We start from the raw sequence: 18,388 nt of genomic DNA, 5'->3' as shown, positions 1-18,388 counted from the left end.
GAGACAAGTACATGTAAATTCGAACTGTCAGAGATCCTTAAATGCCTATTAAATTATTAAATTCAAGAGTGTTAAATAATGTGGTTCTCTGGGTGTCATAAGAAATGGGCGAGCGCGCGCCTCATGAATCATACTTTTCATGTTGGATCCAATCCTCTGCTAAACAGTACTAGGTGATCACAATCATATCGCCAAACATCGGGCGTCCGTTCATTCATTAGGAGGGTTCGCAGTATTGTGCAGTGGGAGATTGGCCTCAACCTGCAGGCCCCCACCTCGGGCCGCTTTGGGCCCCAAGGACCACATACCCCGAGGCAGGTATACTTTTTTAGGTGGAGGGGGCATGTTGAAATAACATATGGCAATTAAATAAAAGTATAGTACTTTACATTAAAAAACCCTAGAAATTCACAGAAAAAAACCAAATGTTACAGGGACATTGGGCTCGATTCACAGAATGAACTTAAGACTAAACCCTAAACTTACTACTATTTGATATTCACAGAATGCACTTACTACTTTCGGGATTCACAGAGTGAACTTACTACTTTCGGGATTCACAGAATGAACTTACTATTTTCGGTATTCACAGAATAGATTTAAGACTACTAACTTTACGTCCGCACTCGGGCCGGAAATTCCGGCCCGGAGGCGGAGTTTCTGGCCCGGAGGCAGAGTTTCCGGCTTGGGGGCGGAGCTTGCGGCCCGGAGGCGGAAATTCTGTCCGGAGGCGGAGCTTGCGGCTTGGAGTCGGAGCTTCCGGCTCAGAGGTGGGGATTTAGCCATGGCTGAAATCTCCACCTCTGGGCCGTAAGCTCCGCCTCCGGGCCGCAAGCTCCGCCCCCAAGCCGGAAGCTCCGCCTCTGGGCCGGAAACTCCGCCTCCGGGCCAGAATTTCCGGCCCGAGTGCGGACGTAAAGTTAGTAGTCTTAAATCTATTCTGTGAATGCCGAAAGTAGTAAGTTCATTCTGTGAATCCCGAAAGTAGTAAGTTCACTCTGTGAATCCCGAAAGTAGTAAGTGCATTCTGTGAATACCAAATAGTAGTAAGTTTAGGATTTAGTCTTATGTTCTTCTGGGAATCGGGCCCATTATTGTTAGGAAATAGAATTGAAAAAACCTTAGAAAGTCACAAAAAACCTAAAGGTTGCAGGCACATTATAGTTAGGTTCAGATTTTAAACACGTAAAACTATAAAAGAAAATCAGCAGGCATAGTTAACGTTAGCTCATGAAACTATAACTTGTTTCCTAAGGTAACTATAACTCACTCCCTCGCCATGCACTGCTAATTATCCCACATATTACATTAATTATGACATCTACTTATGGCATCATTGATAATTTCACTGCAACCTTTACTTTAAAATTATTGATGAGAAAACTGTGTATGGCAGGGGTGCAAGTCATGGAATCGGGATACCAGACGACCACACGCACACACGACGGACTCGCCGAATTTAAGGCATTACCTTTTGATCTCTTGCTATTTCTTACTGGATCCATATATGAAAGGATGTATAATTGAATCCGCGAACTTTTTAATCATAAATCTGACTATCTGTACACCGGCCAGGACGGATGAGACCATTAATATAGGAACACACTGCGCAAAGCCCTGAAGAAGTCCGGTTTCGGACGAAACGCGTTGGCTATTTTTTATCTGCGAGTGTTTCAACTAATAAAGAGAACAAAACGAAGAAAAATTGACTTGTACCAATTCTTTGGGAGAACAGTTTGACTTTACCTTATGCATAAAATGAATGTCGATTGAATACTAACATTGTGTTTGCTATACAGCCTTTTGGTGTGCGAGGTCAACTTGTGTAAAAAGGGGTGCAAGTTATGGTTACCTTAGAGCATGTTTGCAGAGTGGTGGAAAAAGGGGGCATGGCCTCTGATGACCTTCAGCAATTCAGTTGTGTAGGTCTTACTGGAGGTAACATGAGAGCTAGTTGGCTCCCAAGGATCCTCAAGAGCTAAGGGGACTTCATTCCCCAACTAATAGTGCGCCAAGAGGTGTGCTTGCAGAGTGGTGGAGAAAGGGGGCATGGCCACCAAAAACCTCTCAGCAATCCTACTGTGTGGGACTTGCTGGAGGTAACAGGAGGGGTAGTTGTCCCCCAAGGATCTTTCTTAGGGCCAACTACCCGTCTTGTTACCTCCAATAAGTCCCACACAGCGGGATTGCTAAGACGTCTTCAGGGGCCACGCCCCTTTTCTCCACCACTCTGCAAACATGGCTCGTGCTGCACTACTGGTTGGGGGATGAAGTCCACTTTACTCCTGAGGGCCCTTGGTGGCCAAGAAGCCGACCTGGTACCGCCTGTAAGTTCTACTCTGCAGGATCTCTGCAAGCGCGACTACTAGTTAAAAAATACAGAAATTCACAGAAAAAAACAATGGTTACAGGGATGTTATAGTTAGGAATTTGCATTTAGAAACTTTAGAAATTCACTGAAAAAAATAAAGGTTACAAGGATGTTATAATTAGGAAAGGAAATTTAGAAAAACTTTGAAATTCACTGAAAACAAACAAAGGTACAGAGACATTATAGTTAGGCTCAGGTGTCATTTGTACAAAACCAGAGAAATTCAGCAGTTAGCTGATGTAACTATAACTTGCACCCCCTCAATGCACTGCTTATGACCTCATATATTACATCGCAAGTGCCTGATTATCAGAGCATCCTTAACCTGCCTCCTTGTACTACTTTTAGTCCTGTTTCACACCCACAACATTTTTTTCTGGGTTGTGGCCTGCCAATCAGATCTCTCTGTACCTCAGGATTACAACTGTTCTCACAGTACTGAAATGGATGATGGGAGAAAAAGCTCACCCTGCCAATTAGAAGACTCTATTTTTTAATGTTCGGCACTACAAGACTCCCAATGGCCCATGCGTCCAGATATACCTATGGTTTAACCCCTTTGTGACCAACCAGAGCCCCTCTTTAGATGCACATTTCCTGCAAAGGCATGACTCGATTTACACCAAATTACAAAAAGCATACTTTGTGAGTAAAGTTCCAGCCTTTCAACAAATTTGGTGTAATTTCATCCAGTCATTTCTTAGGTCGAGCCTGGGCAGCGCCTGCGCTGCTCTGCAAGGCATGATGTATTCAGATAGGGACTTGAAGCTCCGCCCACTCTCCACCAATATTTTTGATTGGCTTGTATAATTGTCCACTGTAAACTGTGGCTGTTCATTGGTCAAAAGGCCTAGTAGTCCCTCCTTAGTACCACCTTGTCTAATTTTGTAACGTCCCATGGCGAAATACCCTATTATGTGTGTTATTACTCAGTAGACTTTAATTACAGCCTCCGAGCACTATTTTCTCAAATAGCTTTGTCCTGCCTGCTGTTGCAGGCAGGCCACGCTCTCTCCTAATGCTTTTTACAAAATGTTATAACATGGGCCCGAATGAATTTGCAATGCAGTAGGGCTTGCATTTGCGAGAGTCTAAGCTATTGTCATTGTAAATGACACATAAATAAAAGGCATCGTCATTTACAATACCAACAGCCCAAACTCTCGTAAATGCGAGACCTATTACATTGCAAATGCTTGTTCTTTATTGACAACAGAAATTTCCTATGGGAATTAGCATGGGAAATCAAAGTTATGGCAGCCCTCCGTTTTTTCGTGAAAGTTTCTGTTAATATGCTATAAAATGACCTGTAATGTTGAACATATGATGTGTAAGTAACTTATGTGGATTTTTAATCATTGGAAATGTTAGCATTCGTAAATCTATGCATGTTATTCTATGGGTATTATTTTTTTTTTATTATTGCTTTCAAATTCGTATGCTTCTATAATTCTCACAAGCTTTTAAGGCCCAAATGGATTTTTTAGTGTATACACATTTGGTGCTCTTGCAGTACATTTTAGGTTCAAATCTTTTTATTTGAAATCTGCACCTCGAAAACAAGTTAGACATTGCAAGTGCTTTACGTCTAATAATAGCAAAAAACATTTGAAAGGCAAGTATAACTCCAAATAGGGTGGGCATAGCAGTCCAATACCAGTCCAATCAGAGACGGCACAGACATGCAAAAGGTGCTACAAAATCCCGTCCAATTGGAAAACCCACCTCCCACCTCTCAAACTCCCCGTTCCCTCCCCTCCCCTCGCCCACCCGTCCAGTGCTCAAATCCGTCCCCCCCGCCTCCCCTCGCTAGGTCGTGATGCACTCGTCATCCACAACCCCTTTAAGAGACCTCCTCCTTGGGTCCTGTGAGTCGCAACAAGCGGAGATCTCTCGGGCAGGTAAGTTCTCTGAATTCATTAACCAATAGTGAGCAGAATGGTTGCCAGAGTTCGTCATATAGATCTATATCCCCGGCTAAGGTAAGTGACAACTTCTCCATCCCCAATACACACCACATCCTATGCAACCAACCCGTAATGGAAGGGACCGTAGTGTTTCGCCAGTGCACAAGGATGTTCTGTACTGCAGAGCCGAGGGCGATGGCGATCTGGCGTCCTCTATGCGAGAGCAGAGGGTATGTCAAGGGGTTAGGGAGCCCCAGTATGGTGTAGGCGGTGAAACAAGGTAATTCTGTTTGAAAGTGAGTGTCAATGTCGTCTATCACCTGTGTCCAGTATATGTAGAAGAGGACAGTCCCACAAGAGGTGCACAAATTTGCCTGTGTGTCCGCACCGTCTCCAGCAATTTTTGTCTTTGCTGCGATCCATCTCATGTATCCGCTCTGGGGTGTAGTACCAGTATGTAGATATCTTAGTAAGCGTCTCCGTAAGCCCGGTGTGGTATGCCGAATGGCATGCCCTGTAGGAGATCTGGTCCCATACCTTGTGGCTCAGAGTCCTGCCCAGCTCCCGCTCCCAACGTTCCCTGCCCGGATTATAGAGATGTGCTGTTGGTGGTAGTAGAAATTATAAGAGATCAGAAATTAATTTGGTGTCAGAGGTAAGGGATAGCAGCCACTGTTCATACGGCTGAAGTTTCCTATCTGCCGTCTCCCGCACTTTTGGCTGAAGTGCCCAATGGCGGACTTTCAGGTATCGCATCCGCTCCTTCTCGGGGAAGTTATATTCCTGCTTGAATAGTGGGAAAGGGAGTACACCGTCCGGGCCATAGATGTGACAGAGGCATTGACATCCCGCGGGCCGCCAGTGGGTGTAGGCTCCCTTGGCCGCGCCCGGAGTGAAGTCTGGGTTATCGACCAGGGGCGTAAGCGGCGAGGGGAAGGTGGTAAGTTCATATGCAATGTTTGAAGTGTCCCACACCTTTAGTGGAACCCGCGTGATAAATGAGGCATACAGATTAGCCGGTCGAAAGGCCTTGCAGAGAAAGGGGATCTCCTGGAGCGGGCATCCTGCCACTGCTTGATCTTGGAATAGCCAGTGTTTTTCTGACTCCCATTTACTCCATTCTACTAAATAGCGTAGTTGCGCTGCCTGGAAGTATTTGTGCAAATCCGATATCCCCAGTCCTCCCGCCTCCGGAGCTAACGTAGACAGTGCCCTCTTCATTCTCGGCTTCCGACCCTGCCATTAAAAATGAAGGTGCGAAACTTCTCCCTGATGCCGGCCTTCGCCAGGACCATCTCCAGGGTCGGCCAGTGAACCCGGTCGAATGCCTTTTCGGCGTCAACCACCAGCATCATACTCTCTCCAGGGATTCGGGAGTTTTTTTCTATGAGGTGGGCAACCCTCTTGGTATGATCCACCGTTTGGCGGTCTGGGATGAAACCCGCCTGGTCCGGGTCTATAAGGCCCGGCAAGTGAGGGCCCAGTCGGGCCGCTAGGATTTTCGTGTATAATTTAAGGTCCACGTTAAGTAGTGATATGGGCCTGTAAGATCCGCATTTGGACCTGTCCTTTCCAGGTTTGGGGATGACCATGAGGGAACCACGCAGCAGGTCAGGGGGGATGGCGCCGGGTTCTGAGAAGGTGTTAAAGAGACGGGTGAGAATCGGTGCTAATATTGTGCAAAATGTTTTGTAAAAAAGGGCTGTGAAGCCATCTGGCCCCGGAGCCTTCCCCTGATTAAGTTTGGCAATGGCGGAGATCACTTCCTCAATGCGGATATCCCTGTCAAGGTGTTCCGAGTGTGAAGGTGCTAGAGAGGGAAGGGTGACAGAGTCCAGGTACTCGGCCGCTGCCTGGCTGTCCAGGGGGTCACTGGTATAAAGAGTCGCATAAAATCCGCGGAAAGTTTCCGCAATCTCGGCGTCTTGTGTGACTATGGACCCGTCGGGCGGGAGAGTTCTTTCACTATCTGTTGTTGGCGCACGACTCTTAGCCTACTTGCCAATAGTCGGCCGCATCCGTCCCCTCCAGTGTAATAGACATGTCGCAGCCGCAGGGCTGCATATTCCGCCCGGTCCATATTTAGCGCTCTCAGGAGGTGTCTTGCCACTTTGAGTTGTTTCCATATTCTAGGAGCCCCAGTTCGCTGGTGTATTCACTCCAGTTCCTGCACCCGTTGTGTGAGCTCATCCCGTTTGCGTTGTCTGTCCTTATTCTCAGCGGAAGAGAGAGCCATAAATTCCCCTCGGACAACCGCCTTCATGGCCGCCCACTGTATTGCCCACGTAGTGCCATTGTTAGCGTTGTGGGTCAGGTAGTCTTGGATAGTGTCCTGAATGTGTTTCACCACATCCTTCCTGTGCAGTAAAGTATCCTGAAGACGCCAGACCCTGGGGGGACACGAGGCAGGCGGTAGGGTGAGAGTGCTGGTGACTGGTGCATGGTCCGAGAGTGAGAGCACCCCTATCTCCGTCGAGGTGGACAGAGTGCAGACCGGGCTAGTGAGCAAGAGATGGTCCAGCCTGGCATAAGTTTTGTGTGCTTTGGAATAATAAGAGTATTCCCTGTTGTGCGGATGTGTGCGGCGCCAGAGATCGTTGAGATCCAGCTCTGCCATCCGGTCTGTGCAGCTGGAGGAGAACTCTCTGGCTTGGGGGGTGCGTTGTGCAGACCTATCCAGGACCTTGTCAAACACCATGTTGAAATCTCCCCCCAGTATGATGTGCCTATCTGGCGTGTCCGTGATATCAGTAAGGGCTGAGTGTAGAAAGCGTTCCTGGCCTTCGTTAGGACTGTATAGGGACCCAATTGTAAACAGAAGCCCCCCTAGGGCAAAGCGGTACGCTAATAGTCTCCCTCTCTGCTCTGCGCATTTATTTAAAACCTCCCCTTTAAATGACCGTGCCACCAAAATCGCCACCCCTGCAGTCTTATTGGGGCTCAGAGAAAATAATTGAGTTGGGAACTTGCGGGAGCGGAACCTAGGACAGTCGTGGGCTATCAGGTGGGTTTCCTGTAATAAGCAGATGTCTGCCCGGGCGTTCTCTAATAGGGACAGAATTGCACGCCGCTTAACAGGGTTATTCAAACCCCGTACGTTAAGGGTTAGGATCTTAAGGGTTGTAGGCGGCATGGTTAACACTGGGATTAGATCTGCTAGACCCCGCACCCGGGGAGGGGTGAGACGCTGGAATGTGACCTAGAATAGAGTGATCGGAATGGAGCACTGGACAACCCACCCTTGCCCTTTCCCTCCCTGCAGATAGCAACTGAACAACCACCTTTCCTGCCCCCTCCCAATCTCTAAACTCCACCCCCCCAACCTTCCTACCTCTTCCCCCCCAACTCCCCCACCACCTCCCCTCCCACCCTAACCCCAACTAGAAGCCCCAAAATGCAAACCATAGCCCCAGGCCTTTCAAAACCAGTTCAGACCTGTGGTGAAAACGTCCAGAGGGTAGTGTGGCAATGGCGACCCCGCTGGCCCCCCGCCCGTCCCCCCAGCCCGTGTGGGCATGGAGCGATAAGTGCAAACCCCATTTTGATGCTGCTTCAATGTGCGTTTGTCATGTCCTTGGATACTTCTTGTATGGCCGCTGCCTGTTCCAGGGCAACCGTCGTCGGGTCTGGTTTCATTTCCGCCTTGGGGGATCGTCGGCGCCCACTCATTGCCACTCTCCTCCAGACCTCCGCCTTTGTCTATCTTGTGTGTCCCATGGCGACGTGGCGTCCTCTTTCTCATCCTCCCCAGGGTCGATTCCCAGAAGTGTGCAGGTGTCTCGGAGGGAGCAAAGGTGGTGCAAGGACCCCTTCCATTTAAAGACGAGCCGGAAAGGGTGGCCCCAGGAATAGGGGATCCCATTGTCCCGCAGGAATGTCGTGGCTACCCTAAATGCTCTCCGCTTTTGCAGAGTGATGGCGGAAAGGTCGTGGTACAAGGCCACCGAGTGACCCTGGAAGTGGAGGGGTTGTTTCCTCCGGGCTTCTTGCAGGATCCGTTCCTTTAGGGAAAGATCAGGCAGGAAACTGCCGCTAAAGCGGCGATAATGGGCTTGATAATATGCCCTTGTGAATTCCCATAGCAGCCCAGCCTCACCTAGCAACACACACACGCTGTGAAGTCATCGCGCTTCAACGTGTGGTTACCTAGCAACCGCGACGTCCTCGAGACGATATGCGGAAGTAAAATCTACCGCCGGGCCGCGCTCGTTTTCAGAGACAGAAGCCGCCCAGTAGAGCAGACGCGCGTTAGAAACCGGCTCTGCACTGTTTAACTCCTTCGTGATGATTAAATAAATCACCGGATGTTACACGAGCAGTCACGTAGGAATTCACAACATATCGTGGCTTAAACTATTATAACGGAGACATCACCAGAGCTATTATTGGATATTGGAAACTAACATAAATGGATCCTAACAATTAATAACAAACTGCCAGTGAATAGGATTATACAAGGACTAATGCCTTCCTAAATAGATATTCAGCCAATATATAAGAAGACCGACTGATGGAATTCAACATCAGGATGTCTAACTCTTGAAGAACTGGCGCAACCACTCCTATCTGCCCCCGTCCTGAAGAAGACCCGCTAGAGACCCATAACTAAGGTGTCCCAGGGTCGAAACGTCGACATACTCACAAAAAGGACCAGTCAACCATGTCCAACATAATACATCCATTGAATATAATTTGTTGGTCTTGAGTATCAGCTTAAAGAGAATTGGCCTCTCTAATTTATTCTTCCCCTACTATAGACCTTTTCACTCACATGTATATAGATCACTTGATGTCACTGTGTCACATTTATCTCACATTATGTCACTTTGCTCACCAAACTGAATTGTTGCGCCGTTTTTTGTAAATTTTATTGCATATTGAAAATTGTCAGTCGATAAGAAAAAAGAGAAAAAAAGAGAAAACCATGAATGAGAAATGATTTAATGATTAAAATGCCGTACTGACCCTTTTTCAGTGTTTGGTTTTTGCACTTCATGGCCTAATAGAGGCGGCATAATAAGTAGAAATGTTATGCCTACATGGGAGTTAAAGATAACTATATGATTTAAAGCAATTTTGGTTGTACCCGAGGAGCCATTGTTGAAACTATTACTGTATTGCCCAGGTTCTGAGGGATACTGGGTTACCCCATAAGGAATTCTCTTGTGAATTCCCATAGCAGCCCAGGTTAACACCAGAACCTGGGCTGCTATGGGAATTCATAAAAGCATATTATCAAGCCCATTATCGTCACTTTAGTGGAAGTTTCCTGCCGCTAAAGCTGCGATAATTTTATCGCCGTTCTGGATAATGTGCCCCCAGGTTCTTTTCCATGTGGTATTTCACGATTCATGGCAGAAAACCGGTGATATTTTCTGCATACACTGAGCAGGCAGAAAGTGCCAGCAGGAGGGACAGTGAGGGTCGGGGAGAATGGGCGGTTGGAGGTTCAGGGCAGGAGACACAAACGCTCTCAACGTTCGATCTCTTAACAACTGTGATTCCTTGATATTAGAAACCTACCCCTTTACAAATCCATGATTATTATGCTGGAAAAGGGAAGTGGGGTCGGTGACCATACATAAGCATGTGAGACATTGTGAATGTTTTAAGACCATTTCTAGACAAATCATTGCAAAATAATCTTTTCTGTAACATAGATCACTATATGAACAAAAACTGCCTTCTACGTGTAATAAAGGGTCATTCATAATATGGCAGTGAAATGTCGGAAATTAGTATTCTGAAAACATGTAAATGACGTGTGATTTCATGGAAAACTTGGTAGCTTTGCATATACATTCCCCTTGCAGGCTCTTTGTTAACATTCTAAAGTTTCAAACACACCATACTGAAACTGCAAGGATTACAGGACAGGCTTTGTTTTAAGACTCCTCATTGAATGATGGCACAGAAGCATGTATCGGTCTTTCTTACCCACTGTGGGAAGTATGCTTGGGGCTCAAAATACCTCCCGTCGGGCTCATTTTTTTTAAAATCGCCAAAGTCAGCCTGCAGCCTGTACGCCGCCAACAGGAAGTACACTTCCTCCTTCTGCGTGCACTGGGATCTTAGCACTTGTTCCTTGAGGTGGCAGTAGTACAAGTGTCTTGCTGCTTTGTCACTATTGTTGGAGACAAAACCAAACCTCACAGTTACTTATATCTTTTATTCCTCTTCTGCAAAATTACCCTGAAAACAATTTAACGATATTGCAGGTTTAAATATGTTTTTTTTCCCAAAAAGCACTTCAGCTAATTGATCACAGCAACTGATTAAATTAAATGACGGAAGAGACCTGCACGACTTGCGAAGAAAGAGGTTTTAAAGATGAGGACTTAATTTTCACTGTCCCTGTGAGGAGTCCAGCCATTAATTGGAAAGAAGCATATTATTCACCAATTCATTTTATTCATTGTGCAAAGAGACAGCAAAGCATATACCAAAAGTGCGCATTGTCTGAAGAATGGACAGTTTTGTCATATCCATTTCTTCGTCTAGGCCTAGCACTGGCCAACACTATCTGTGTCTTCCTTGATGGATGGCTTAAGGTATTGGGAATCTTATCGGCAGGACCTGTCACCTGTGGCACGTGGCCTCTTCTTCACCATTGGCTCTGGACAAAGACTTACTGTAGCACTAAGAACTGAGGTTGAGGCAACACTGCTAGAAGCTGGTAACAAACACTTACGGCCCGATTACGATGCGGGCTGGAACGATGCGGGTTGGATTGCCTTTCGACCGACCTATTTCGATGGGGTCTGTCAGAAGGGAATCTGAATTGACTTTCCGAATGGCCCGTCTGCCATTCTGAAACATTGCAGTAATCCCTCAGCCGGCTTTTTGCGGCCGATGGATTACGATGGCAGATTCCCACTGCCTTTCTGTGCCAGCCTTTCCAACACAGAAAGGCACTGGAATCTGTCTTTGAGGAACCCCAGCAGGTGCAAGGCCACCGAATGACAGCCTAGGGGGCACATATGGTGCCACCTTGTTGATCCCTGAACCTGATGGTTGCCTGCCACGGGGTGCAGGGAGGAACTGCACCTCTGCTTTTTGCAATGAGAGCATGCATTCCATTCACAATGCATGCTCCCATTGTAAAGTAGAGGATCCTACTTCCTGGGCTGGAACCAAGGGCAGGAGGTCATTCGGTTTCAGTTCCAAACCGATGTCGGATGGCCTCCGGTCCGTACGACATCAGAATCTGGCCCTTAGTTGTACCATTGGCGATTGGCAGTAAGGGATAGGCCTCTTTACATGCCCTAAAAGATGCCCTTACAAACGGGCAGACCTGTTGTATTGAGCTTTGTTTATTTCATAATTGACCCTTATGGAACTTGGAATTTTTTTTGCATTCCACTTGATGTCTGGTATGAAACTGGTGCTTGATTCCAGACAACTGTGGAGGAAGGCGTTTCTGCCGTTCCGTGTGGGCCTTTGTATGCTTCTAGAATAAATACTTTGGAAAATTCAACCCTTTCGGATTTCATCTTCATACATCTACATGTGTCTTCAGACTCAACAAGTTGGTGACGAATCGAAGAGAATTCTGTCATTGGTCTGGCTTTAGGGCAGTGCTGCTGGTGCGGCCACACTGGGCGCTGACGTGGGGAGGGGGGGCTGACCTTAGGGGGGGGGGGCGGCTGTGCTTAGCAATAAGTTACAAATTCAAAACACCTACTGCAGAGTTCCTTATGAATCTAGCTTTCAGCCAGCAATAAGAATGTCAAGGTAACTTTTGATTAATGTTAATGTTAATGTTAGAGAGAGAGAGAGATCGGAGTTTTGACTAGTGGCATAAAGTAGCACAGCGGGTTCATCTGCCTGCTGCAAAGAACACTACTGTGCAGATCACTAACCTGTATTTTGTATGGATAGCTGAGTGGATTACTGCTTTTGCCACAGAGATCCTTGTGTTACTGCAGTACAAAAGATACATCCCTAATATAGAACAGTGACTGTTACAAGCTGTCATCAAAAAGCTGCATGCTAGCAGCATAAAATAGTTAGGAAGTTATGGTTTGGCCCCACTCTTTCATTATTTATTCTTAATGTGACTAAAAAGGGTTAGTTTAGGTAGATATGCATTCTTATTAGTAAAGCCAGCCTTTCCCTGTGCTCTAAAACAAATGAAATGTATGAGAGAGAAGAGCTATGGAGAGATGATAAAGTCTTTTGCCCAGTGGCAGTCAGGCAATCCGAGGAAGTGGTCATGGGGGGGACAAAACTGATTGGCACACTGGACGCCACCAGCGCCAAAGCCGGCCCTGCTTTGTCACCTTTAGCCCACCAAGGCACTGAACAAAGTAGACCAAACATTCACAAAAGGAATAAAAGCAAATATGTATATTGTATGTATTTGATTTGTAGCTGGCATCCTGGGCTTTTTCTTCGATTGGTAAAATCATTGTGCCCTTCACAGAGTTTTAAAAGCAAAAAGAACGGAATGCAGAACAATGCAAACATTCACTCCCAGTCTCAAAGATCTGGGTTTAATCCATCGTTCTTTTTCTCATTACGCCCCCCTCAGTATTTTTGCATTTGTCACCCCAAGTGGGACGGGTATGCCTAGACGTGGGTCCCCTGCTCTCCATGCCATTGGAGTCAAGCTAGCCAGACTGATGAGGGTTGAAACCCTGAAACCGATCCCAGGATGCTTGCTTCCGGTCCAGGGAGGTCCTGGCGTGGCAGTTTGGGCTGGACTGTTTCCATGAGGAGAAGGGTTAAGGCTGATTGCAAATGCCCAGGTTTAAACTGAAATGGCATGGGGAGCAAAAACATGATGGATTTAGGACCAGACCTCTGTGAATGTTTGGCATTGTTCAACATTGCGTCCATCAATTGTTCTTTTTGCATTATTCACAGGGTTTTGGAAGTTCAACGTCGTAACGATGCTGTTGCAGCCTTGATGCCTTTGGGAGTCGCTCCTTTGTTTATAGAATGAATGTTCTGCAGCACTTTTAATAGACACAAACTGCTTCTGCGCTTTCCAGTCGCAGGCACGAGCACAATCACGCGCATGATTTCGGTCACATGTTCATAATCAATGCGTCATGCACATTATCTTTGTTACCAGAGAAAGCTGGCATAAATAAACTGAGCTGTAGAAACTGTTTGGTAAACCTTGGAGCAGAGCGACATCTAGTGAATTGTACATACATCATTCCCACACATGGAAAAATATTATTGCTCGTTTTTCCCCATACAATTTCTATTTCTATCAGCCAATGACCGCATTCAGCAAAACTGATTGACACTCGCAAGATTTAATTTAGGCTTGTTTGAACCTGCTCTACAGTTTCATTATTATTTACAATTAAAGATGCTGTTGGAATAACATTATTTATTTGGCTGACTATTCCTTATTCACTCAGCCAAATCTGTTTTTACAAAACCCTCGTAAACCTCTGAATAAGTGGCAGCAACTGCAACACAGCATCGAAAACCATATTATGGCAATTGTAGGAAGGTGGATATCTGACTATATGGTTACCCCAACTTTTTGCCTAGTGTTTTGCTGGTTTTCGACTTAGTTGGCCTGGGATCCTGCTATTCAGGGCCCTAGGCTATCTGTTCTCCCTATAAAATGGACTCCATGTACTTTAGGTACATACCTGATTGGGTATTGGGTCACCTTTGTGAGCCCCTGTATAGTGTACCATAGGTACCCAGGGCATAGGTGCATCCAAGGCCTACCAGGGGCTGCAGCATGTATTATGCCACCCCTGGCTGGCCATCCAAACTGACACCACAGGCTGATCACTCAGCTTGGGTAAGGTGGTGTAATCACCCCTTACTTAGATATAGTATACCTATATCTACCCATATATATAGACACATATGCACCTATAAGTCACTCCTATGGTAGGCCTCGACAATCCTGGAGGCCCAGTGCTTGGTTTTATGTGAGAGGGTGCCCTAGCATGAGCTGAGAACCTCTGCAGCTTTAGGAACCATCTCCTTATAGCTGTTCTATGATATAGCCATACCATATACTCTTAAGTGCATTATAATCCTCGCGGTTAATGCTAACTTTGGTTTGGCTTTATCAAAACATGTCGTGTAAGGTATTAAACACTTTGGAATACTACCCCCCCCCCCCCCAATTCTGTCGGCGGGGGTAGCATTCCACCCTTCTAGAGGGAAAAGACATGTATGTTACTGCTTTACCCAGTTAAAGTTAAACAGAGCCCCAGCATCACAAAATGGATGCTGCTGCCACAGACACAAGTCTGACCTCCTGCTGCTGGACGAAAATCCGGCAGGGAAGGACTGGACGATAGGTTTTCTGTCCAGGGAGATGCCAGCACCTCCCCAGACAGTCAGATGTGTATTGGGACGGGGACAGCTGCATCAGCAGATGCTTTTTGAGACACTGTCTGGGGCACACAAGGTGCTCCATGCACAGCCCGGTTCAAACCAGTTGCTGGGGCACTCCAGCCCCGCTCTGGCACAAAACTGGACAAAGAGAAAGGGGTGTATCCACCCCCTTCCCAGGTCCACCCATAGGAGGGACCTAGGCAGGTAATACCAGCCCCTTAGCTTAGTATAAGTATAGGAGCTGTATCCCCAGGTCCTTAGATTATCTTGGAATGAACATTGATACAGAACTCTTGGACCTTCGACATTCTATTTCGACTAGAAGACTGAAGACATCTCGCTTGTGGTCAATGAGTGACCACCCTGTGCAAACAGGCACCATCAGTAATTTGCCGGTCTGCTATGTTGACGCTCCCCCCAGAACCCGAAGATTCAGCGACACAGGATGTAGACTTCTAGACTTCTCTGACTCCGACCCACATCCACAGTAAAGCTGAGACCCGTGGCAGACACGAGAGACATGGGACTGGATACCCTGGACATCCTGCATTTTGCTAACTGCATTGACTCCTGAGGTAACTCGAAGTTGTGCATTAGGGTATGAGAAGCCGCAGACCCGAGCACCATTGGCACTGAAGCTCAGCCCGCCACAATCCCCGAGTGCCGCGTGGGGCCCGCTCTTGCATTTCAGCTTGACGTGTCTTCCCGGTTGCTAGCCCACTGGCTAGTGAGCCTCCTGAAGACAATCCTTTAAAACCAAACTGCTTTCCTGGTTGCTCCAGGCTTGTTCCAACTTCCCTGCAAAGGAGAAGCTCCTCAGACCTTGCTGGTCTGACCCGAAGCCCATCTTCACTTCCTGCGTGGATTGCGTTTGCCAAGGCTTGTTGGGTCCAATCCAGATACCGATGCCGCAGTCAACTAGATCCTTTGTAGGACAGCTCGAATCCAGCTCCTGGTCATTGTCGACACCTACTGGTCCTCGTGGCTGCAGAGACAAGCATCACCTCTTCACCTGAGATCATTGCGGCGTCGCCTGGTTCCTTCCTGGTCACTGGCTAGTGACCCAGACCCTGTACCCTCTGCTTTCAGGTTCTTCATATCTTCGATCCACTCTTGGATCCACCCGGACACTCTTCCTCTGGTCGCCTGCAGCACTTCTTTTTGCAGATCTCCATTGAAAGCATCGACGAAACCCGACACCAAAAGGCACCTATGCACCCGGCTTCCCTGGGTGAGGTAACATGAGTACTCCGGTGCTCCCATGGGACTTGACTCTCAAAGTCTCCTAGTCTAAAGGGGTTTTGTCGTAGTCCATCCGGAAGTGCCCTTAAACAGTAACTTTTTTACTTTTACTTTCTCCATTCTAAGTCAATGGCAACTCGTGACTGTGTTTAGACAATGCACGCGTCTCCCGTGGGCCTCCTACTTCCTAACCTTTGGTTGTTTAGTGTAGCCCCAGCGATTCCCTAGGCCCTAGGCCTACTCACTGTTTCTGTCGTGGTTCTTATACCACTTCTTTAGTATATGGTTTGTGAGGCCCCTAGGGCATAACTGTATTTGTGCAACTTATCATATGCTAATTGAGTAACTTGTGATGTACTTTTACCTCTGACCTCATAAAGAATGCAGAGGTGTTGTGTTAGAAATAAATACATATATATTTGATATATACCTTGTGTGGTGTCCTTTCATTTGGTATTCAAGGGATTATAATTGGTAAAACAGCTTGTTTCACATGCTCTCTGAAGTCTTAGCTTATGACTTCTGGTCCATGCTACCACTAGGATAGCTTGTCTATAAGGTTGACTGTACAACCACCATCAATAAGGGTCATTTAGGCCCGTGCAAGGTGCCCACTAGAACAGTGGACATCATATGCCAGGCTAACTTCTCACAGCAATTGATAGCAAGAACTTTTCTCCTGAAATACCATGAAATATAAGGAGGCAATGGCACAGTTGTAGAAATGCTTCAAGGAAGAATCATGCATCATGATTGAAAGACACAGTTTCTTTAGGCACAACCAGTTATGTAATTAGAGCGGAGAGGAGTATGTGCAAGGTGTACGAAGTTGTGTATTTGAAATTTCCTAATAGCAAATTTTAGCAATTCGCTATTAGGAAATCGCAAACTGCGATATACAACAGTGTGTTTAACACTGTTAGCGATTCGCAGTGGGTCGCAAATGGACCTGCCTCATCAATATTGATGGTGCAGGTCACAATTTGCGACCCATTGAGAATGGCAACAACCTCAGGGATGGTGGCCTGCTGGGATCAGCAGACAGACATGTCTGTGATTGCTTTGTAAATAAAGCAATGTATTTTTGTAATGCAGATTGTTTTCCTTAAAGGAAAACGGGACGCATTTTAAAAATAAAAATGAAAAGCTATCTTTTCATTTTTTAAGAGTAGGCAGTGGACCACTGCCTGCGCTTAAAAAATGTTGACGCCTACATTCACAAAGGGGAAGGGGTCCCTTGCCATCCAGGTGATGTTGGTAGTACCTGCAAATGTTTTGCGACCGCATTCCCGGTAAACATTAATTCCTACATACCAGTGAGACTCGCTATTAGGAAGGGACACCTGTAAGATGCCCCTTCCTAATAGCGACTCACAAACTCTATTTTGCGAGTCGGTAAAGGGTACTGACTCGCAAAATATGGTTGGTACATGCCAAAAAGCATTTTACCAGTCACAAACAGCTTGATAGGCCATCTGCGAGTGGTAAAATGCTTCAAACATATGTCCCTATATATTCTACACTTGGAGCTAAAATGCAAATTTGATGAAAATGTGGATACGTATTTGAGAGATCAATTAATTTTCAACTGTTCATCTAAAAAGATTAAGGAAAAGACTTTTAGCCTGTAAGATCCACTCTAAATGAAGTCCTTGACATTGTAAAACGAATCAAAATCGCAACTATGTTTACTACAGCATTAGCTTCAAAAGATGTTTCTTATTCTTCCTGTGAAAATGCAATTACTGACAAAGATAAAGTCTCACTGCCAAGTCTAAAGAAAAATAGTGTATGTTTTAGATGTGCTTCCAAAACACATTTAAGGGAACTCGTCCTCATACCCAGCCAGGGCCGGTGCTAGGCATGGGTGGTGTGGGCAGCTACCCAGGGACCCGTAGTCAGCCTTCCAACTTGGGGCCCACACCAAAGCGACAGAGTCCAAACACTGCATGAAAGGTGCCACCTTGCAAGTGGGCTGCTATGGTGTAGGTAGGGGAACCCAAGTGGAGGGGGCCCCCATTTCCAGTTGCGAGAAGACACTGGTAATTAAGCCTTCATCCCCACTAAGGCAGAGGCAGAGGCACAGCAGGATTGCCCTGCTGTTTAGGTCCCTGGCAATATTAAACCCTCTCTGGAGATAAGCAACCCTCACACTTTCAGCACTTGATGAGCTGTTAAGAGGTGCTTGTAGGTAGCTGAGAGGGAATGGCTACAGCTTCAGGAGCAGGGGCATCTATTCAGATGCAAACAGCCCTGATTGTGACACGTATATGCAATTTCGAGGGGCCTCGCACATTCCCTTTCTGCCCAGAGCCCCAACAATCCTAGATCTGTCCCTGTGCCCAGCACCGGGCAAAAGATATCTGATCTGTAAAAAGTTGGCCATTTCTAGAGCATATGCAAGAGTTCAAGGAATACACCTCCCATAAGGGTTACAGCATTGTGGAAGTAGAACAGGAATTGGTTAACATGGTTCCTACTGGAAGATAAGAATCAAAATTGTGCCAATAACAGTTTTCAACTCACCCTTGGGGATTGCAACCAT

At 46.5% G+C, this 18,388-nt stretch overlaps 1 protein-coding gene across 4 annotated transcripts in view; it reads right to left on the bottom strand.

The window, feature by feature from the left end:
* Nucleotides 1-18,388, bottom strand: part of LOC147708329 (FERM domain-containing protein 6-like) — a 649,337-nt gene that overhangs the window by 248,571 nt on the left and 382,378 nt on the right. For all 4 annotated transcript variants that reach the window (XM_086927042.1, XM_086927044.1, XM_086927045.1 and 1 more), the window contains one exon: nucleotides 10,216-10,402. In XM_086927042.1, coding sequence (XP_086783168.1) covers nucleotides 10,216-10,402 — 187 coding nt within the window. The remainder of the gene's footprint in view (nucleotides 1-10,215; nucleotides 10,403-18,388) is intronic.

This window comes from Lissotriton vulgaris, chromosome 6 (genome assembly GCF_964263255.1).
Source record: "Lissotriton vulgaris chromosome 6, aLisVul1.2, whole genome shotgun sequence".
NCBI classification, from domain to species: Eukaryota; Metazoa; Chordata; class Amphibia; order Caudata; family Salamandridae; genus Lissotriton; species Lissotriton vulgaris.
This window is presented reverse-complemented; position numbering and strand designations above follow the sequence as displayed.